General features: G+C 43.9%; 1 protein-coding gene across 1 annotated transcript; it reads right to left on the bottom strand.

Moving 5' to 3' along the window:
* Positions 1-139: 139 nt before the first annotated feature.
* RFWD3 (ring finger and WD repeat domain 3) lies at positions 140-21,170 on the bottom strand. Its single transcript, XM_021541086.2, has 13 exons — positions 21,129-21,170; positions 18,613-18,994; positions 16,996-17,231; positions 15,223-15,320; positions 14,930-15,127; positions 12,700-12,791; positions 10,469-10,583; positions 6,557-6,785; positions 5,328-5,478; positions 2,985-3,161; positions 2,165-2,379; positions 1,689-1,906; positions 140-1,058 (listed from the first exon to the last, which is right to left on the bottom strand). The coding sequence occupies exons 2-13, from the start codon at positions 18,990-18,992 to the stop codon at positions 915-917; spliced, it is 2,253 nt and encodes a 750-aa protein (XP_021396761.1). The 5' UTR covers positions 18,993-18,994; positions 21,129-21,170; the 3' UTR covers positions 140-914.
* Between the last annotated feature and the right edge of the window lie 1,053 nt (positions 21,171-22,223).

Raw genomic sequence — 22,223 nt, 5'->3', positions numbered from 1 at the left:
CTTCCACTCGTTCCTCAAACCAGAAAAAATCCAGCTCCCTTACCCCCAAACAACAGAAGCAGCCAGCATTCTTTTCCAATGTACTGGCTGTTTTACTACATTCCTGTCTTTAAGAAAGAACACTGGACTGCAGCAGCCAGCAGTACAAGAATCATCTCCCTCTTTACTTGTACTTCTCCAGTACTATTTTTATTTTCCACAACCAAACTGTCCAAGTTTGTTGCAGGTAAAGCAGGAAAGAGAGAAGGGAAAGGCAGAGAATTAAGGAATTACAGTGCAAATTATATGTTAATGGGAAAAAATTATGAAGGGAAAAGATTCTCTGTAGATTTTTCAAGCCTGTTCTCTCCATGGCCCCAAAACAGGATCCATCCTTGTTGGGGAATAACTGCTAACTGACCCTAGACCTTCAACAGAACACTGGGAGTGTGCTTCCCACTGGAAGTGTGCAGTGAACTTGCTTTCACACTGTATCAGCAATGCTACAAGATGCCTTTTCATCACCCAGTAGTCATGGCAAGCTTCCACAAGAAAGTGCAGTGAGAGTCTCAGGTCTTCAAGCTCCTCTTATTTTATTCATTAGTAGCAGAGATTTGAAATTCCCTGTGCTGTATGCACAGTGGAAAAAAAAAAGTGCAGTAACACACTGGAGACACTTCAGGAACTATTGCTGTGCTGAGGCAGCTTGTGGAGTTTGACTAAAAAAAGGACAGAAGAAGAAATAAGGGCAGGCCTAAAGAGGAATACAGAAGAAGAAAGGAATTGCTCTGGGCACCAGCATATCCCAGTTCCTTCCCACCAGAAAGGTGCTGTAATGGACCCTGTCTCCTGTAAGCAGCAAGTGCAGGACTGAACAGTTGTGTAGGGTTATCAGCAGCATTATTTGGACAGTCTGTGGCAAACATAGGAACAGCTCACTGCCATTTATAGATCTTCACCATCTTCTCTGTCAGAGTAGCCAAGAGGTGGCTTTGGTTCACTTCCAAGGGGCAGATATCCAGCACAGGCAGGTCAGCTGGCAGCCTCTGAAGCAAGGAACCACTTCCAGCATCCCAGAGCTGTAGGAGGGACAGACAAGGTCAAAAACTGCAGAACTCTCCCCTCCTATGCAGAACAGACCTTCCTCTCTCCAGAAAAGATTTCCTCAATTTACTCATAGGACCCTTTCTCTACTTCCACACCTTGCTTGGTAGTTTTTAAAAGACTTGCAGCACAATGCCACCCTGACCACCCTCTCTGATCCCACTTATGAGCTCTCATGCAGCCTGTTGTCCATCTTCTGCATTTGGGCTGCATTTTCATACAAAAGGCAACCCTTGTCCTTTTCCCCATCATTCCTAAAAAGCCTGCATCCTTCTTCTGCAGTGCTTACCACACTATCCTACTGAGTCTGTTACACCACTCAGAAGGCCAGGCTGTGCCATTGTGCCCAGTCCCATTTCCCTGGGGGACAGCAGGGGCCCACTGCCTACATGCCCTTTGATGGATGGAGACCATAGCCTTGCCTAAGACTGGAAGTCCCAAGCTATCAGGAAGTTACATCTGCCACAGCAGTACAACAGACCAACTAACACATGGTAATGTGCATGACAATTCCCACCAAATCACACTGATGCTGTGGCTGATAAGGCTTCTCTCCCAAGAACTCCAATAAACCCCTACACCACACTGAAAGGATCAAGACATACCAGAGCAGAATTGGATGCCTCATCACCAGCACACACAAAGACACTCCCATCATCCTCTGGGCTCTGAAAAATGGCACTTTTGGTCAGCAACTTGCAAGTGGGACCAGCACTGAAAGTCTGAACTGGGTTAGAAGAACACACCACATCTTCTGAGCCTTCTGTCAGTGGGCTGCAAGTCAGTTCCATCATCACACAATGCATACATGGGTTATTTTTACCTGTGTAGTAGAAATAAAAAGGTAACTTTTGAAAAACATACTCACAGATAGACTTTAGCTATAGGAATACAAGCAGCACCAGCCTGCAGCTGCCTCTTTTTGCTTATCCCCAGTTTTTCTCTATGTGCAGATTCTCATTGCTCTAATAAGAGCAGGTGCTGTGTTTCTGCTGTACCCACAGCACCAAAGCTGCTGCTGAGCTCAGCCCGAGCAGTGAGAAGCAGTGGTCAGAGCCTACAGAGACATCCCAGTACGTACCAGGCCTGTACGTTGCCAGGCAGTGCCGCGTGTTGATCTCTGTTTGGAGATCGATGCAACCTCCGGGTTCCAGGGGCAGGTGATGAGGCTGGTAGGAGTTGCCAGCTTTCTGTTCCCAAAAGCAGGCTCCTTCCAAGGTCCCAGCCAATATCCCACCATAAGGCAGCGACGCTGAGGCCATCCGGGGCAGGTAGGACAGCGACACCATGGGGCACCTGGAAGGGTCATTGGCAAGAGTCAGTGCTGTCGGCTGCAGCTCTGCTGGTGTTCTGCTCGCTGCTGCAGAGCTCCAGTTCTCCAACTCTACGGCAAAGAAAGGGTCTAAGCAGGCTGTGAGATGGTCCTTAAAGCAAGGAGTGCCAGTAGATGTGTCAAGTATAAATTAAGTCCAGCTTAACTACTGAGCCTTATGTTTTACAGGACCAGCAGACAGCACACATCAGATGAGTGCAAATCAGCATTTGATTCCTAGAGCATAAGAAACAGAAGCATCAGAATTTCATATCTCTTTGTAATTTGTCCTTTCAAAATTAAATACTAAACCCAGCTCCAAAACAAATTCAGCTCTTCTATTTATACTGCACCAGTGGGTCTACTTGTGACCCTTGTGTGCCTTAAAAGGAGCGTAAGTGCTTGGCACCTGCATAAGTCATATAAAAACACCATGCAACCTTATGAGATTGTGCTAAATGTGAATGTCTGAACAAGAGATTCACATAATACAATTTAAACTATTGTAATTGTTGCATGATTTATGGAAGAAGGTGTGTTTAACTTGATGCATATTAGTTGAGAGGAATGATAAATCCTTCTGCCATACCTTGACTTCTGAGGAACCAGTTCTTGGACATGAGAGTTTGTGTCTCTCAGATCATATATCATGATAGAGCCATTGACCAATCCAGCATAGACATAGTTTGTATCATCAAGACACCAGCAGCAGCTCCACACAGGACGGCCAGCATTGTATGTCTGCACCACAGTGTTTGTTGCCAAGCTGCAGAAGAAAAGCAAAGTGTTGGCCAGTTGCACAAGTATCTGCTGATGAGAAAAATACACAAGTAAGCTAATCTAGCTCTTTAAAGTCTTCAGACAAAAGCATCTCTCTTTAGACCAAATTCTCAATTAACTCCTCCTTTACTCCAGACATGAATCTAAAAACCCAAACAGAATAAACCCTTGGATATTGTCAAGTGATTTACAATTCTTCCAGGCCAATGCGTCTTTTTCCAGTTTGATCTTTGGAGACTGGGAGAGGAAATCTCACAGCAGGGTCTCAGCTGCCTTACTGGCAAGAGAAAGCTAAGTTACTTTTCTGGAAACAATTAGGAGAAGCAATGCTGGTATAGTCCTGTAATACCATATATTCCTGAGATCACAGGGCTCATCTCTTCACATTACATCTCTCATTAATTATTTCCCCTTTTTTTACACAAGAGGAACAGTATTTATGCCTCAAAAGAATCCAGTTTAAGCAAGAGTGAGACAGTGAGTGACTAAGGACAGTTGAAAGTACATTTACAGTATTAATTATTCCTTCTACAAATCAAGTTTCTAAAGAAGAAGAGAGTCCACAGAGGGGCACAGCCCAGAATAGCAGATGAAGTTGGTATCAGATCAGGATGCATTTGCAAAGGGCAGCATTGTCAACATGCTTTTGCACCCTGAGAACAGCACAGAAGACTGCACATATCAAAGTAACTCCAGACATCCTTTGTAACACATGTGCTTCTCCCTGGGGAAGGTGATTATGCTCATGACTCCAGAGAAACAAGTAATTGCTCCCAGTTAAGTGTAAGGGGAACAACTACTAAGATCTAGCTGGGGAAACAGGGAGTTTGATACTAGAGCAGTGACTGGGTCAAAACAACAGGATGAAAAAAAACCCCCAAAACCAAACAAGCTCCCAGTGCTATTTTAAACAACTGCAAGCCAGAGCAGGAGACATAAAGGCATCTTGGATAATTCTTTTGGAGAGGATGACTATGAAATTAGTAACTAGAGAAGAAAGATTGCCAAAGAGGACTATTCTTTCAGAGGGAGACTGAAAAACGTATGAAAGCGCTGCTGAAGCCAACACCTAACTCCAAGACATTCTGGCAGCAAGCACAAAAGAGGATCACAAGCTCTGATGCAGCCAACCAGGCAGTGAGCAGATATGAAAGTGTCTGGTTCCTTGCTGCAGTGTTTGCTAACTCTTCAGATTAAACCATGAAAAGAATTATCAGCCTAATCAGTTCGGAATCTGACACCTTGACTTGAGCATCAGAGACAGTTTTATTTACTTTTAACTAGTCTAGCAAACATTTCAACATGGTTATGGGAAATAAACATTCTGTATATTTCTGTTGCAGGATTAAGTTCTCTTCATTGCTTCACTTGTGGGAAAGAATTGAGACTAGTCAAAAAACACACACTTATCCTGCCTAACCAAATACTGACAGACAGATTGCACAGAGATGTTAACATAACTCAATAAGAATCAGTGAACCAACAAAGTTTTGAAGCACTTTAAGACCGAGGAGCAGCAGAGCAGCAAGAAAACACACTCATAAACTGTAAATTCTAACAGGACTGGACACATTTTTCTCTCAGTCTCTGCATAATTAATCTCCAACCTGCTGCTTTAAGACTCTGGTAGCTCTAGAGAGCCTCTTAGCACATGCTCAACAATGCTGTTTATGCATTTCACATCCCAGATAAATTCTATGATCTGCAAGAAGTTTAAAATTGGTAAAGTCAACATCAGTGCAGAGAAGGAGCCCAGCCTAACTACTCCTTTACTTCTGCTTCATGCTGTACAAGCTCTCATGCTTCACATTTCCCTGCAGTAAACAGAAAACCAAGTGGACAGTAAATGTCATGTCTATATATTATGTTATTTATTCTCAACACAGTTGGCTAATTCGTGCTGAATTACTTGTTTTCCACGGGAAAATAATCAGAGAGAGGTAGCTCCATGACACCTCCACCTTACAGACACAAAAGCATCAGTAAGTCCTCCCTTCTGCTAGCTCCCACATGCAGAAAGAATATGCAGACCTGATCTCATCTTTGCAGCATCTTTCAGAAAGCAGAATAGCAAGTGCTGCAAGACAGAACAAAATCCAACCTAACCTCTTGCACACAGCTAAACTCTGCAGGGACAGGCAGCAGGGCTCACCTGGTGAGTTTGAGAGTGTTGTCCAGGGCAGCAGAGAGCAGCAAACCATCAGCTCGAGTGCCAAAGGCCAGGCCCCGAATCTGTTTGCTGTGGATGGGGATGTACTGACTGCTCTTCAGGTTGGCCAAGCTCATCATCTTAACACCATAACCTGCCACAGAAGAAGGGTAAAGCAGATTACTGAGAAGCAGTATATGCATAGAACTGTCTATGCCAGAACTACAAAGTCTGTATTGAAGACTGTGGTGGGACATGTAAATTATTTGTTGTTTGGGTAAAAACTGCCACAAATCATTCTTTAATTCAAATGGCAACAAAGCTAAATCCTTAAGGATCCCAGAAAGCAAGAGCAAATTCAGTACCAGTGTTGCAATTCTTGTTACAAGACCTGTTGCTTTTTAGCCAGCTTCTTCAAAGACACTCTTGGGCAGATAAAACCACAAAGAGCAGGATTACATGGCTATTTAAGAGAACAAGCATCACAGCAAAGAATGGTCACAGGTGAACTTAACCTGTGTACTACAAGAGTCACCACAAAGCCTCCATTCAGAGATTCAGTCCCTGGCTACAAATGCCAGAAAAATAAGACCAGTTAAATGAGGAAAACCACTTTGTTAAGCGTAGATAAGGCACATTAACCTCAAACCCATTAAACAAATAACGTAAGTTTCATCAGTCAGAAAGCATTTTGCAAATAAGTGCTCTCAGACTCCTAATGCTACACTGAAAGAGCCACTGGCACTGGTCCAGATGCCAGGTCACTGGCCCCTGGACATAACAGTGAGACAAAACGAGGGCTGCCCACGACTTCTTGGCTTCCTATTTCCTCATTAGGGAACAGTGCTTCAGGCATTCATACTAAAAGGAGTTTTGGGTGGCAAGGTTTTTTTGTTTTGTTTTGGGTTTTGTTTTTTTTTGTTTGTTTGTTTGTTTTGTTTTTTAAGAGTACTGACAAATTAGCTGCATGTACATCAATCCACCTACAATTTGCATTCCAGCAGGAGTGCTGGAGACCCTCTGCTAGGACTCTGCCATAGCAGTGCCAAACAAGCTCCTTTGCTAGGTAGAAGCTACCAATGCAGGAGCAGATGAAGTATGGGGAGTCTTACAAGTATTTTCAGCCTACAAGGCACATACAAAGGCCAAGCAGCAAAACAGGGAGCACGGACAAAGCAGAAATGACATTAACTTGTACTTCTGAGCCCTGAAATGTTGACTTGCTTAATTACCAGGAATAAAAGTAGACTGTGGAGAAGGCTGTGATACCACAAGACAACTCAGTGAGTCACAGTACGCCATCACTCTGCAGTTGCCAGTCTGAGACACCAAAAAAACCTTTTCCAAGTGGTACTTGCGCTGGCTTTGGCTGGAAGGGAGGCTGCTTGGGAGGCAGGTGTGGGAGCTGCCAGGCTGCTGCAAAGTGCTCACATTGTACTGGGCCACCAGAGCCTTCAGCTCCTGCAAAGAAAAAACCCAAAGAGCTTTAATGCATCACCAGCACTGTAACCTTCTGTGCTGTCTGCTTCAGGTGCTCCAACTGTACTTGTTCTCAGATAAAAGCGGGAAATATAGTCCCATTTCCATGCTATTCCTGAAGTACTACATTTCTAAGTCCATGGCCTATGACAGTGAGCAACAAAAGCGTTCAAATGCTGTGTAAATGCTGGCAAAATGTATTCAAAGTCTGATATTGTATGTATTACGCTCTGTGAAAGAGAGGACTCTTGGGCAACACATAAAAGCCAGTAACAATTACCAGATCAATGCTGTTTAGAAGGGAATGAACTGCCAAGTATTATGTGTCCCTAAACACAAGAGAAAGTCAATTAAAACCATTTTCCAGAATTTCCAGAATACCCCATAAAAAAATAAAAGCCCAAGATTCAACACAAAGGGCGTTGCAGGAAACAAGTCAGTCTATTTAATGACAATGACCCTGTTCTTGTAAACCCTGTGCAGCAAATTCCAGGAACGACACAACTCTCAAGAGCTCCAGCTCTGTCTTCTATCACCTCCTCCCCTCTCTTTTCCTCCACCTCAACTGATGAATGCTCAAGGATATTCAGCAAAGGCATGGCCAAGAACAGCTTCTGTGAAGAACAAGGTATTCCTTGAATTCCTTTTTCTGTTGAGATCAGGAGTGAGGTGGGAATGAAGGTAGTGGCATCAGCATATTGTGAGTCAACCAGAAGTGTCCCTTTCCAAAAAGTATTTTGACCATCTTGTAACCCAAGGTCAAAACCAGACAATACAGCATCTCAGGGATATTTAAGAGGGAAGGTATAGTGAAGGAAAATTGCTACTTGCTTTCTGTTGTCTAAGCAATGCAGGTTCTGCTTCAAACACTATGTAATCTTTAAACAATTAAGGGTCACAAGAATGAGATTATGAATATATCAGTAATTGCAAGTCAGCCTCAATACTGAACCAGCCACCACCACTCAACCTGCATCAAAGCAAAGGCAGCAGTTTTCAAAAAGGCAAGATCAAAGTTCAAGCTCTACATTAATAGTTATGAAGACCTATAACTTTTTGGAAGCTGCTCAAGAGGAGAGCAGCTCTGATACTTTACAGAGGTCTGATCTCTTTGGCATCAAGCACATTGCAAATGTCCCACGGGAATATAAAAATTTAAGGAAAAAAAACAAAACAACAGGAAGCTGGAGACTCCAGATCATTCCATTAGAGCAAGAAAAGACAAAACAACCTGGGCAAGGATGAAGGGGTGTGAGGGTTGCCAGGATGCTTATGATGAAAGCTATAGCTTCAGGCTTAGAGTAAGGAGTCAGTCAAAACACAACTAACTTAGAAGAAAGTAACTTTTAATCAAAAATTTAATAAACTCAGTATTTCTAAAAGGTGAAGGGAGAAAATCACCATCACTGGGGATCAGAAGAGATTAAAATTATCTGTTGTTCTGGGGACCTTACAAAATTCTCCCTGTCACCTGCACTCAACATTCAACTTTCACACAAGTTATTAAAAAGGAAACAAGGCAATTAAAATCACAAGGATTATTAATGTTTACATTTAAACACAATGGACAAACCCAGCAGAACCGGGAAGTCTTACTGAAGGCACATTAGCAAGGTGATTAAAAACACTGTGCTGCAGACAAATTCCACTAATTGTGCTCAAAAGAACATTCTGTTCATTATGTAAAGGCCTATGCTTTCCTTTAAGATGCTTTGCAGTTTTCTTGATGCCTGGTGTCAACTAATGGCCTTGAGAGCAGACTCCTCTCTCTGCACATGCTATGACTGTCTCTAGATTTCAGCTCACCTTTGCAGTGATGAATGAACACAGTCACACCAGGGGGAAAGAATGGGCTATGGAGCAAAAGTCTTTCTGAGGAGCATACAGGAGAAGAAGCAGCAGAGGAGCATAATGAATAGGAAAGGAAAACCACCAGTTGCAATAAATTCAGAACAGTTTTGAGTTATTAGGTTACAGCCCTAATAGCTGATATGGTCTCAATAACATTACGTACTTCAATAACAAAATATAATGGACAAGACTCTCGAAGGGTAAGAGCACAGAAAAATGCATACAAACCTAAAAAAATGACATAACTAGTGCCATGACTGCTGCTGGGCACAGTTCAAGAACATTAGCAACAAAAAAACCGGAACAATTCCACCCTACACTGCAATCAAGCAACCAGGGCTGGGCTAGAAACCTCCCAATCTAAATATTTCTATGCAAGTAGTTGCTTTACTATATGACTTCTCATAAAACAAGGAGCTCATTAGGCATCTGCTCAAAATGCAATCAAACAAGTTAAAGACTTTTGTGGACTTCCTGCTGACTTTTTTGCTCCCTAGTATATTGTTTTACTTTAAGTTTATTCACAGTATAAACAAGCACCTTAAAATTGCTTCCAGCATTTGCATTAACCACTATAGTACAATGAAGAATGCAGTATAAATACTGAAATAGAGCTTAAAGAACACAGGGTACCTAATCTTTATAACATGTGACTTCAATTCCGTTAGACTGGATACTCCATCATTTAAGACCAAATGAATCACAGGAAAACATTATGGACCTGCAATTTTATCTTATTGGCATTTTTCTTAAGCCAAAGTTTGAAGTGGACCAATTTTCTTATTAGTGATGATGAGCATATGGTTTCATGCAGGAATGTAGGAAATTTATAAAGCCTTATCTTAAGTCACACAGGAAGACTTCAGCTAAGAGGATGTTGTTTAATGTACAGATATGAATAGCCAAGGCTATAAAAAAGATTCCAGGAATAAAAAGCCTAAAAATAAGCAGGCTACTAGACAGTGAGAGGATATTATCTGCCTCATTCAACAAAAGGTAGCAAACTGGCAATGAAACAGACTCTTGGAAAACCTAGGTTTTCACTGGAAAACCTTCACAGTTTGAAGCATTGGCAGAGTCCATAATCTATAGGAATTATGTAAAAGAAGCTGGGATGAGTTACAAAATATCTCAGTATTGCATAAGCCAGAAGGAAGCAGTCATTCAACAACCCATCATTTATAGTCAGTAATTTGTGTTCTGAGAGAGGTGCCTCTCCACAGCTGCTCAGCCTATGTACAGCTTCCCCTGTTTGACAGGCCAGGGCCCAGGGCACCAGAAGGTGTTAAACTGAAATGTTGACTAACCTTCAAAAATACCCAAACCCCTAAGGTTTTTTTGTTTTCTTTTGATTTTGCAAGTAGCCATGCCTCTTCACAAACTGCTTCTCAAAGACTCTTGACTAACTAGTGATAGTAGGTTGTATTGCAGGTTTACTACAGAGATTTCCAAAGCTTATTTTGATGCAAGTACAAGCAAGATGAGGAGACTAAGTCTGGTTCTTTATCACCATGCTTTTCCAGGCACCACAAAACCTGAGGGGAAACCTGCAACATCAGCATTCAAACAACTCTAGTGTTGTGCTGCAAGTTCAACTAAGGCTTAAAAGCACAAGAAAAAGCCAGAGTTTTTATAGCACACATGAAAATTCCAGCCCAGGATGTCTTTACCAGCTTGGGATGATTCACCAATTGAATTTACTAAACCTTGATGATTACTAAAACAGGAATTCTGTCCTCTCACCTCTAAGGGAAGATGGAAAAGGCAGGCTGAAGAGAAAGAAACATTATGTGTATTTGTGGCATGAGACTCACCTGAACTTGCTTGCGGAGCTTTCTGCATTCACCTGTCAGAACCTGGAGCTGGAGACGGCTCTGTGCAGATTCCAGCTCTGCCTGTCTCCGCAATATTTGCTCCTTTTCTAAAGAGCTGGAGGAAGGAGAGGAAAGCAAACCTCAGGACTAGGTATTATCTTGGATACTTTTCTGGGCTGTTAGCTCCTGCCCTCTGACTTCATCCCACCATAAGTTCTGTTCAGGCAAATCCACAGTCACAGAAAACCTGGTACTGCACTAACCCAACACATTCACCTTGAGATATTCAGTTATGCAATTGTTCTGAATGACTCACTTCAAGTATTGTTCCAGCAGCCTTTCTCCTCATCCTCTCCAAAAGGACTAATTTAGTAGAGGAGAGTGAAAGAGAAATCAATTTTCCTTCCCCTACAGAAACACTTAAGCAAATCCTATACCACGATGTCCATGTAATACACTGTGTCAGTAACACAGCACATCATAGCATAACTATATTACAGCAAGATCTTCAAGCTTGTCTCTACTACCAGTAGCTAATCTTGTATTTTAGGAAAATATATCTGTACCAGAAAAAAATGATACAGATAAATTCCCTGTGAATGCCCATAAAAAAGACCCACTTACAACCTCACCTTGAGCCCAAAAGTGCATACACACTATTTAGCAACAGCACTTTGGATAAATTACTTGAATTTATTTCTTTCTTATAGGCTTACATGAAGGAATAGCTAAAGTGGGGAAAGAAACACCAACACTCCTTAAAATTAGCTTTACACTTGGTCTGTGTTGCCCACTGCATTCTGTATGTCAAAAGCTGCAATATTCCAGTTATTTCTGTCATTCATGTGCAAAGAGCTCTAGCTTGCCTAGGTATTTTGCAAATGCACAGACCTAACCTAGCATGCTCCAAAGCACAGAATTCTGTCTTTTCCTTATAGCTTTTTCATGTGATTTTTTTTTCCTGCAGAAGAAACAGATGAAATGCCTATTTAACAATCATAAACACACTCTTTATGTCCATACTCAAAGCCTGAAGGCTGGTAGGTTTTTTGAATGTGACAAACAAACCCCATGATCTTATACCTAATTTAAGACTATGTGCAAACAAGACTAATGCATGCACACACACATCTCTGCTCCACTCATGGCTGTGTGCCAAAGGCAGCTACTGCCAGCAGCTCCATGTACCCACAGACAATCACTGCTCCCTGACTACAACAAAAACAGGAGGCAGAGGAGGGGCAGGGCATGTGGGGAACGGCTGCAGTGAGGTTCTGAGACACAAACAGAAGTCAGACAACTACCCCTTCATGAGAGATAACAAGATTTACACCCCGAAATGTCTTCCATGCTTTTCAAAAAAATAATACATATAATTAATTTTTCTGTGTTAATCCAGTGAAAGAAGCATCACCCTTCTAAAGGTACACTTCAAACACCATCAGGCTGTGGCAATCTGGAGAGAAGAGATTCTTTCCTTCCTGACTGTTACTCCTCAATCATTTCTGATCTATAATTACCAGGATAGTGAGGTTTCTGTTGAAAGACTGCCTTGAAAGAACATTAGTGTAGTTGTAGACGTGAAGAAACCCCAATTAAATTCTATTCAACATGAGACTCAGAAGAACTCAGATATCTGCAGCCTTTTCATTTCAGAATAGTATCTGTGACAGCATCTTACTGAAAAGAAATGAGTCCCCATTTTCATACCTGCTTTTCCCTTTTTCAATACAAAGTCTACATTTAAGTTGGAACGGGAAGTGGGAGTCATAGTAATGCTTGCTGACCTTTTGCAAGTAAAGCTACATGAAGAGTTTGACTAAGCAAGATGGAAAGTGATTCATATGAGGTATTACTCTGTTTAATGCATACAGAAAAGATGGCAGAAAAGGTCAGCTATTCACCCTCCTTGCATTCCTAACTATGCCTTGCTTTTCCCACCTAATGATGAATTAGCAATATACAGCCTTTTAGCATCAACTTTGCATGTTGTCCCATGATAACATTTCAGGATATAGCAAAAGACAGCTTTTGCTGTTTCAGGGCCACAAAATGCAAACTCAAGAATTCTGTTCCAACAGAAAATTAAGATATGCAACACAGCAAGGCCTTGGTTCTTTAAGGTAGCTATACTCCTGATAAACCCCAAGGGACTGTACAAATTGCTTCAGACAGTGCAGGAAATGAAAGCATGAAGCAGAAGGCAGAGTGCAGCTCTCAGTGCCAGGTACCTTCTCATGCGCTCCTGCTCACTGGTGTCCAGCGCTTTCAGCGTGCGGGCATACAGGACCACGATGTCGGAACGCTTGGCCTTCTTATTGCACTGAAAGCAAACACAAGCTCAGCTCATCTACAGGCATTGAACTACCCAAATTATGCATCCCTACGAGTCCCTAGGTATTGTTTTATTTAGCTCTGAAAGGAGGGGCTTTCTACTGGAAAACAATGCCACAAACACAAGTATGTTTGTAATGTGCTCCCTCATACAGACACCAGAGCTCTAAGCAGGGCTACAACTAAAGTTGCATATTCTACTTCATCTTTAATAAGCCATCTCCTTGCCTCCCACTAAATGCATTCTGCTAATGCACCAGCAAAGCAGCATGATCAAGTAAGTTCCAGGGACAAAAAAGCTCAAATCAGACAAAGAAGTGAAAACAAGAAGATCTAGAACAAAACACCAGCCCAGCCTCAGGTCTGAAAACACCAAGACTTGCTGCTTGGCCAACACACAAGAATTTAGGAACCCCTGAGTATACTCCAAACTCTTATTTCTGTACTATATTCCTTGAATTACATTGTACAGGCCCAAATCCATAAGTGTTCCAGTGTTGTATGAAACACTAACATCTCACTGACTTGAGTGACACACAGGGAGTCAGATATTTCAATAATTTTCTCCATCTAGCTGCAATAATTTAGTACATTATATTCACCTTAAAAAGAAGGCAAGTTAGAACTTGCAGATGCCATAATTTCTTCCAAGTTTGTTCTGCAAATATTCTTTGTTGATGAGAAAAGAGGCAGGTGAATACTCAGATCGAGTAACCTCAGCTAAACATTCAATTACTGTGTGTGCTTCAAATGCAGGCTTGTCTATTACTTAGCAGCGCAAAGATATCACAAGCAATAGTATCAGAGCAGAAAACCTCCCCCCTTTGTAAAAACTGATGTAAATGGCCAAGACAGTTTTCCTGGCAGTCAGCAGCTGCCACTGGCAGGATCAGGAATGCTGCAATTTCACAGTAACTCACACTCAAGCCACTTAGCATACAGACCATGCACAGCAACTCCAGGCCATTTAACCAGAGAACGCCCAGTTGCAAAGGAGGGTGACAGAAAATGAAGGAAAGATGATTTAGCTTCAAGGTTCTCTCCAGAGCAAGTTCTCCCAGGAAGTTTTTAGTATTTGTATCATTGGAAGAGAAAGAGAGAACAAACAACCCTTGAGATGTTAGTGTTCAAGAAGAAAGCAGTCACAAAATTCCAAAGAGTAAATATGCCAGGCAGGTCTCTCAGAATTCTGTCTGGGCCTGAAGCGTGGAAGAAAAGCTTACACAGAATTGACAGGGGTAAGAAAAATCAACTTTGGACCTTTGCTATGGCAACAGGGATTCTTTAGGTTTAGTCACAGCACACATCAAGAGGAAGTTTCTTGTCGAGAGAAGGGAATCCTGCAAAGTCAAGCAAGAATACAGAAGCTCTCAAAATGACAAAGCCAAAGAAACCCCGGGCTTCCAGCCACCGACTCAGAAAGTGCCAGAACTGAATCCTATTTACAAGGTACTCATTGACCTATTTTTTGTCAACATTCCTTCATGGAAAAAAGGAGTAAGGAATGGAAACATCACATAGAAGTGTAGACCTCATTGAAGGAGATCAGTATTAACCATAGAAAGAAATCTTTCAAATGCTGATTTACCACTTGCAAAGGGACATTAAAAGATGTAACCTGGTTCTCAGTTTGCTCTCTGCTAGCTTCCTAAACAACCCGGTCCTCTTAAAGGCTGCAAAAGCAGACGCAGCTCAAAACAGAAGATTAATCAACTGAAAACCAAATTAGATGATCTTTAGGGTCCTTTCCAACCCTAACCATTCTGTGGCTCCAAAACATTTCTCAGACAGATTTTCTGTCCAATAACACCGTCTTTATGCTTAGTTAATTGCGTCTAGGAATCCATCTGCTATTTCCATTCCAGGTGGTTCTCTCCAGGACCAAACTGGGGCATTCTGAAACTATTCCCAAGTTGAGCACTTGAACTCTCAAACCTTTTCATCTGCTATTCACAAATGCTCTACTTCAGGGAGAAGATCCAAGTCATAACCGACCTTTTAAAGTACTGCTAGTTGTTACAGGCCTAATAACATCAAAATAACGGTCAGTGACACATCTGAGGCACAGGTTAGGCACACATAGTAAGTGCTTTAAGTGCTTTCCAGTGCACATAACAGGCATTTTACCTGAGGACACTTCCCTGCCTGTCCCTTGAGCCACCTCTCAATGCAGGTGTAGCCAAAGAGGTGCCCACACCGCAGCGCAGACAGGCGGTGGTCCCCAGCGTTGGTCCACTGCTCAAAGCAGATCGCACAGGTATCTCCTTCCTCCTCATCCTGATGTGCAACAGGAACTGATGACTCCAGTTTCTTTAATGGAGTTGTCTAGGATTAAAAATTACAAAAACAACACAACTGTTTCAGAAAATGCAGCATTTATCGTATATAATTTGTCTCTAAAAGCATTTAGTTGACCTTACTTGCTTTTGCTGGACTTCAGGTTCATCTTCATGATTTTCATGTTCTGCAGAAGCTTGAGACAAAGCTTGAGATGGTTCTGCTTGGACCTGACTGGAAACTAAAGAAAGCATTGCTTAAATAACCTGATTCATAATGGGCTGAAAAGGAGTTTTCCTGCTTTGATCTGAAATCATCAGGACAAAGGTAAAGTAGTGACACAGCACAGTTTCATATCAGTGCCCTGGACACAGGCCCTGTGTGTAAGGCCTTCTACATGAACAGTAGTGCTGAATAATGTTATGTTTTCTTTTATGAAAAGCAACAGAATTTCAGTGAAAAAGGCGAGGTCTTTTAAGGACAGCAATTGTTATCAGAATTTTCTGACCTGCACAAAACAAACAGACCTGGTCTATAGTTAGGCTGATGTAAGATTATATTCCTGCATCATTATGCCCTGAGAAAGACAGACACCGATAGCAGAAGTTGCTTTGCCAAGGGATCTAGGCATGCATATTTCATGTGCCAAGAAAGCATTTCCCGTATGCTGGCTGTCCATTCACTCTGACTTCAGCAGTTTTCCAGCTGGTAATTGTCTGAATTACCAATTCTGCTGGTATTCTCCCTATGTTTTTGTGGTGGGCCTCTGTCAGCCCATCTGTTGAGGCATGGGCACACTGAATTGCTATGTGGAGATCACCACCACTAGCACAGTAAAAAAGGAGCAGAAATCACTGCTTCCCCTCTGGCTCCTGACAAAAGAATCAAAGCAGAATTAGTAATCAAGGCAGATATTCTCCATCCAGTGGAAGAATCACCTGACCTTGCCTAATGTCAATAAAGCCTCTGTGGTTCTGGGCTGTAAGAGGAGCCACTGGCTTATATAAGCAACAAGGGAATTCCAGAAAATCCAGCAGAGAGCATATGTTCACACAATAATATACAGCACATAACAGCTTGAGCTCCCGTCATGTGTAAAACTAGCCCAGAGCAAGCAGAATAGATCTGTTCAAAAGACCCCTCATACACATACCCTCTGAAAAAAGGTAATGAGGTGGGCTGGCCAATCAAAACCAAAATGAGGGCGGAGAATCAATCAATCATTCCTTAGAGACGGAAGTAAAAAAATATCCTTGTTCTTGTGTTCTCTGGGCATCAATAATCTTGACTAGCAAGTTAACTATTTGGCACTCTTACATAAACTGTGCTTGTTCATCACAAAAAATGTAATCGAAGTGTATGTCAGCCTGTGAACATGAGTTTAGATAAAAATTGTGAGACAGAAAGAAATGAGGAAAGATAAACAAAAAGCATCTCCATCTCCTCAGCTAAGTGCCACACAGGAATGAAAAATAAACTAAAGCAGGCTGAAATCTCAAATAATTAAAAAATACTGAAGCAGAACCTGCTCTGAAAGCACTTTCCGATGTCCAAGATGTGACTTGATGTCTTCAACAGCACTCTTTAATAATATATGAGAGTGGAAGCATGGCAAGCAATAATCTCTAAATTTAAGTTACAAATAATCCTGGAAATGTTCAGAATAAGTAGCAGTCTGCAAACACAAAAAGATAGTATTTAACATTATGGTAGCAATCACCCATTGCTGCTGCTGCTGCTCTTAGGAGCTGCTTGCCAGGAAGCCGTGTGGCAGCAGCCTGCTCCTGTCAGATGTGGGCACAAAGATCTCTGAGCACCGTCTGTTGAGAAGCTCGAAAGGATTTCCCTGCTGAGTTTTCAAACAGTGAGAAAAGTGTCTGAAATCAGTCACTACACAGCTCCAATACAGCACAAACCTCCTGAGCCTGCTGCTGGAGGAGTCTCCTGGGCTGATGGTAACAGTGGTGCTGCTGCCTCCACTGTTTCCTCCGCCTCTTCAGAAGTGCTGCTGTCAGAGTCACTCACTTCTATTGTCTCGACTGGGTGCTGTGCCTGGGTATCCCTCACAATAGTGGGGAACTCCGGGTGTGGAACTGGCCCTGCAGATGGCTCTTGGGTCCTACTGACTTGAAAGTAATGGTCCAATGCTGCCCTGCGTCCAGAAACACAAGAAACAAAAGCCACAGTTATTTCAGGTAAGCTAAAGACTCATCCTGTTTCCCCATGAATGTTTGCAGGAAAATTTCTAGGCTTTGCAGCAGGAAGGTGTCACTGTTATCCAGTCAGGCCTTCTCCGGTAGGGGGGCACTCACATAGGATAGACCACATGTGAACAATCAGCAGGATCAGCAACAACCCATTTTGCTTATTTCAAAGAAAATCTTCTCATTACAACAACGACATTGCCTTCTTTTGTGGGAGAAGGGGATGGTAGGGTTGGAGAGGAGAAAAACATAGTATCATTCTCTAATAAGCCTAAGGAAACTCCCAAGCTGTCTCTCCAACTCTAACTCAGCCTTGGTTCCTAGAGGAACTGGTACTGTGAAATGCATGCCACTTGGATCAGAGCCTCATTCCATCTACTTTGTGCTTAGTCTTTCTACTTTCCCTCTTCTTTTCTACTGGAACTTTGACCCTAGATAGAAACATTCTCCCCTTTTCTGCCACCAGTTCAGCTATCATCTCAATTATCCTTCAGTTTCTTGGGTTGCCTTCCAGCCCTCACAACTACAGTGACCTTCACAGGCAATCTGAGGGCAAACAATACAGTTGTGTTTAATCAGCGGGAGGAGAGGAGCTTTTGGTCTTGCTGTATATAAAAGCAATGCTTCAGTTAATTATAATTTCACCCTTGGCACATACAAAAGCTAGAATGATGAGAGAAAAACAAATAAACTAAAAATTTGGATTTCTTTCTGGCTGGAGAGTATCCCCACTCACCCCCCTTTAATCCCATCCAAATGGTATTAAACAGAGAGGATATTTTGTTTTGTCTGAAAGAAAAAAAAAAAAAAAAAACAAAAAACAAATCAAAACAATAACAAAGCCTTACAGAAAAATATCAGTTTGTATGTTTGTGATAGTTTCTGCAGCAACTGTCACCAGCAAATGTAATCAGGCAGACCCCAAACCAAAGGTGAAATGAAAACCAGAGCACAAGCTCCACTGAGCTAAAAGTTGGCTGGAACTGTTGAGAATCAGCAGGAATCATAGACAGGAATCTGGCTGTGCGGAGGGAACAGCAGTAGCAGAAGCTCTGCAAGCAAAATTCAAAATGTAGAAGGGCTCAGAAGTCAACATCACCCCTGCCAACATATGGAACAAGGGGTTCACTTAACAAGGGCAAAGAACATGCCAGAAGAGACCAGAAGTCGCTGTGCTATTACTGAACTTAAAAGCTAAGTGAGGTACTCTGGATTTGGCCCTAGCCACACACCTGAGCTGGGCTCTGAAAGCCAGGAAGCAAGGACATTTTGAACTGATGCTGGACTTGATCAGGGGGCAGTTCAGACCCAATTTTGTTTCTGCTTTACCTGGCACTGATTGTCCTCTGGGAACCACCAATTCTCTGCTGCCTGCGAGCTCTCCTCACTGGCGGGTGCTGTGTGAGCTGTGGCACGGGCAGTGGTTGGTACTGATCCAACGTCCCTTGTAGCCTCTGCTGCCCACTGGGGGCCGTGGCAGGACCCGTCTGCAGGTCAGGCTCTGCAGGTGCTTCCCCTGCACCTGCACTGGCTGTGACAACAGCATCCTCAGCAGGAAGGGCTGCAGCGCTGCCTCCTCCTTCCCCGAGCACAGGAACGTGGGACGAGAGCGCTGTGTGAGCAGAGGGCTCCGGGGGGAGTGTCTGGAGGGTCTCCACTGAGTAACCAGCCACTGGTTGGAGATCAACTTCCATCTCTTCTTGAGCCATTTCTGCAAGGAGTTGAAGAAAACAACTATTTACTTTTAAGTGTACTCTACTTGTAGCCTGATGGTAGCAAGAACCAGGTACAGCACTCAGTGACTAAAAACGTTTGTAGAATTCAGTCAAGAGAAAATTTGTCCTTTGCAGCAGAGCTAAACCACAAGTCAATAGACACATGTGAGTTGGGAGCACCCTCCCAGAGTCCTGGGCTCCAAGTCTTTGGCTTGACAGCAGTCAGCACATTGCAAAATCAACTTAAATAAGCACTTGGATGAGAATGTAGAGTTAATGTTTTCTTGCTGCCATCATTTACTTGCCAAGTAAATTCATGTGGATCTTGAGGAACAGTTGGAAATATCTAAGAGACTCTCCTGGCTGAGCAGCACTGCACAAGCACCCACAGATTCAGCCAGGAACAAGCTCTGTGACACAGTCCTTTGCTGCACTGGTCTCGACCGACATTCAAGTTTTTTCAAACAAAATTGCCTTACTGTAACAGATCACTGTGACCCTTACCCACAGTGCACTGAACAGCCCTGCAGGTATTTACTAACACCAGAAAAAACCAGAAAGGGCATGACAGCAGAACATGCGACTGAGACATTACTGGTACCAAGTTATCTGCAGCATCAGCATTTGTGGATCCATAGTTAGCCCAAGACTGGATAAACATGAAATTTTCAGTAAAACTGCATATATATTAAGGATGGCTGCCCTTCTACATCTTTGGCATATGGATATCAGGTTACCTCCAAAACAGGAGTACTACCTTAGGGTTTGAAGAAAAATAGAGACAACAGTTTGTGCATTATTAATTCTCATGCTGCTGTCAGCCACCAAATTAAGAGCACTTTGGTCACACTGTTCTTACAGCACAAAAAAGTTCAAGATTGTCTCAGTAACTGAATGAACAGATTCACCAAAAACTCAAAAGTCCTTTATTGGAAGAGGTGTGTGGATTAAATTCTGAGAGCAGCTGGAAATCATTCACATTCTCCAAAAAGTACTTAGCAATAATAAACTTGAAAAGCCTTGGGAATTGCAGATCTTTAGCACTATTTAGAAGTCCAAAGTATAAACACCAGTTCTACCAAGCTGGTAAAACTTAACACAGCTAAGGTTGCATAAAGAGAGCAAATGCTAGTTGTGTATAAAAAGTAGCTAGAAAATGTATACAAAAATTAATAAAAGAGGTTGTACTAAGGTTCAAGTATTTTTACAGATATTTTAAAAAATTCTAACTTATCAATTTCATAATTCTTATCCTGATCACCAATTCAGCCTAAGCCAGACCAAAAATAGACATTACCATTTCCCACCAGAACAGCTGCATGGCCAGATGAAGTACTCCAGCTCTAGTACTACGTTCATGTTCATGATAGAATTGCTACCCAAAACTGTAATAAACCCTTTATTTTCACCGCATAGAATCATGTTAAGGGTTAAAGATACAGTCCCAAACGCCCCTGCCAAGGGCAGGGACACCTCCCAGCAGGCCTTATCCAGCCTGGCCTGGAGCACTTCCAGGGTTGGGACATCCACAACCTCACCGGGCAACACGTTCCATTACCTACATTAACTGTGAGATTTATAAAAGCGTTCATAATACCATTTTCACGATTAAATCTTGGAATCTGGCCCGAGGAATTATCAAGTCAGGCCTCCCTTCAGCCAGCCCGGGAAGAGCCCGCAGATGGAGGGTTTGCACAAACCTTCCCGGGCCCAAGAGAGGAACTCCGGGCGCTCCCAGAGGGCCGGGCCGGCCGGCAGCCCCCGGGCTGGGGCAGCAGCTTCCCCTTGCGAGGGCACCCGCAGGGCTCTGCCGCACCTGCCTCACCATGAAATCACCAAGACAAAACTGCCCCGGCGCGGCCCAAGCGAAACACGCGCTCCGCAAGCGCGGATGCTCTGCCGCCTTTGTCACAGAGCTCGCGTGTTTTAAAGGCGAACCCGCCATAACAAGGGCACGGGACAGGGATTTCGCCCATCCGGCAGCCGCAGGCAGTGCGAGCGCCCGGAGGAAACCCGCTGTGCTGGAGAGCTCGGCCGGGCCCCGGGGATGGAGCAGCGCCGGGACCGAACCCGGGACCCTGCCCAAGCCCGAGCCCGAGCCCCCGCCCGGCCCCGCCGCCGCGCGCTCACCTCCACCGGGCCCAACCGCCCGCTCGAGCGCCGCGCCGCCCCGCCCCCGCAGCCCTATTGGCTGGCTGCTACACCCCGCGCCGCCTGCCATTGGGCGAGGCAGAGCGTTTACGCCTTCTCATTGGCTAATCGCTCTGTCCGTCGGTTAACGCAACTGAGAGTAACGGGACGAGAGGCAGGGAGGTAGAGCGTGCTCTGATTGGTCAAAGCGCCGCAGTGAAGACCGGCTGATTGGGCAACGAGGCCTCTGACGGATAAGGGGCGGGGCAAGAGCAGGGGAGCGGGTTGTCATTGGCCGAGCGCCGCGTGGCGAAAAGAGCGGGAAGACAAGTGCGTTCAAACCGGGGGAAGTGGGCGGGGCGCTGCCATGGCGGCGGCGGGGCCCGCAGGGAGGCCGGGAGCAGCTGGGGAGGACAGGGGAAAACCAGGGAGATCCGCGAGGTGAGCCGAGCGGAACCGGGAAGGCTCTGGGGGGAACCGGGGGGACCCCACGGGGAGCCGGAGGTGGCCCCAGGGCAGCCGGGGCAGGGCCGGGGCGGAGGAGAATCCCGGGATGGCTCCGGTTGGAAGGCACCACGGTCAGTCATGTGCTCCCACCTCCCTCTCAAGCAGGATTGTCCTAGAGCACGTTTCACAGGATTGCATCCACATATCTCTGGAATATCACCAGTGGATATCGTGTGAGGGAAACTTCACACCTTCTCTGGGCAATGTTCCAGCGTATGATCACCCACACAGAAAAAAGTTCTTTGTCATATTCAACTAGAACTTCCTATGTGTCATTTTCTGCCCTTGGCTCTTGTCCTATTGCTGGGTGCCACCCAGCAGAGCCTGGTCCATCCTCTGAAGTCTCTCTTCAAACAGAGGCGCTGATGGATCCCCTCTCAGTCAGTCTCTTCTCGAGGCTGAACAGGCTCAACTCCCTCAGTTTTTCCTCTAAAAGAAGCCATGTTCCATCCCTCTGGTCCCCCTAGGCTTCTTGGCAGCCTCTCTTCAGGTCACCTCTCTCCCCAGGCAGGGCCCCTTGGCGAGAAGGTGTCACACAGAGAAACAAGCACGGGAGCATTGAACCATCAGTCTCTGTGAGGGAAGAGG

This window comes from Lonchura striata, chromosome 13 (assembly GCF_046129695.1).
Source record: "Lonchura striata isolate bLonStr1 chromosome 13, bLonStr1.mat, whole genome shotgun sequence".
Classification (NCBI taxonomy): domain Eukaryota; kingdom Metazoa; phylum Chordata; class Aves; order Passeriformes; family Estrildidae; genus Lonchura; species Lonchura striata.
This window is presented reverse-complemented; position numbering and strand designations above follow the sequence as displayed.

Bases quoted from the DNA above. Each gene is read 5' to 3' on its own strand.
- RFWD3 (XM_021541086.2), bottom strand. From the start codon at position 18,992: ATGGCTCAAGAAGAGATGGAAGTTGATCTCCAACCAGTGGCTGGTTAC. The intron at 17,232-18,612 runs GTAAAGCAGAAA...TTCTGGACGCAG, and splicing joins CAGAGGACAATCAGTGCCAG to GGCAGCATTGGACCATTACT. The intron at 1,907-2,164 runs GTACGTACTGGG...TCTACTACACAG, and splicing joins CCTGGCAACGTACAGGCCTG to GTAAAAATAACCCATGTATG.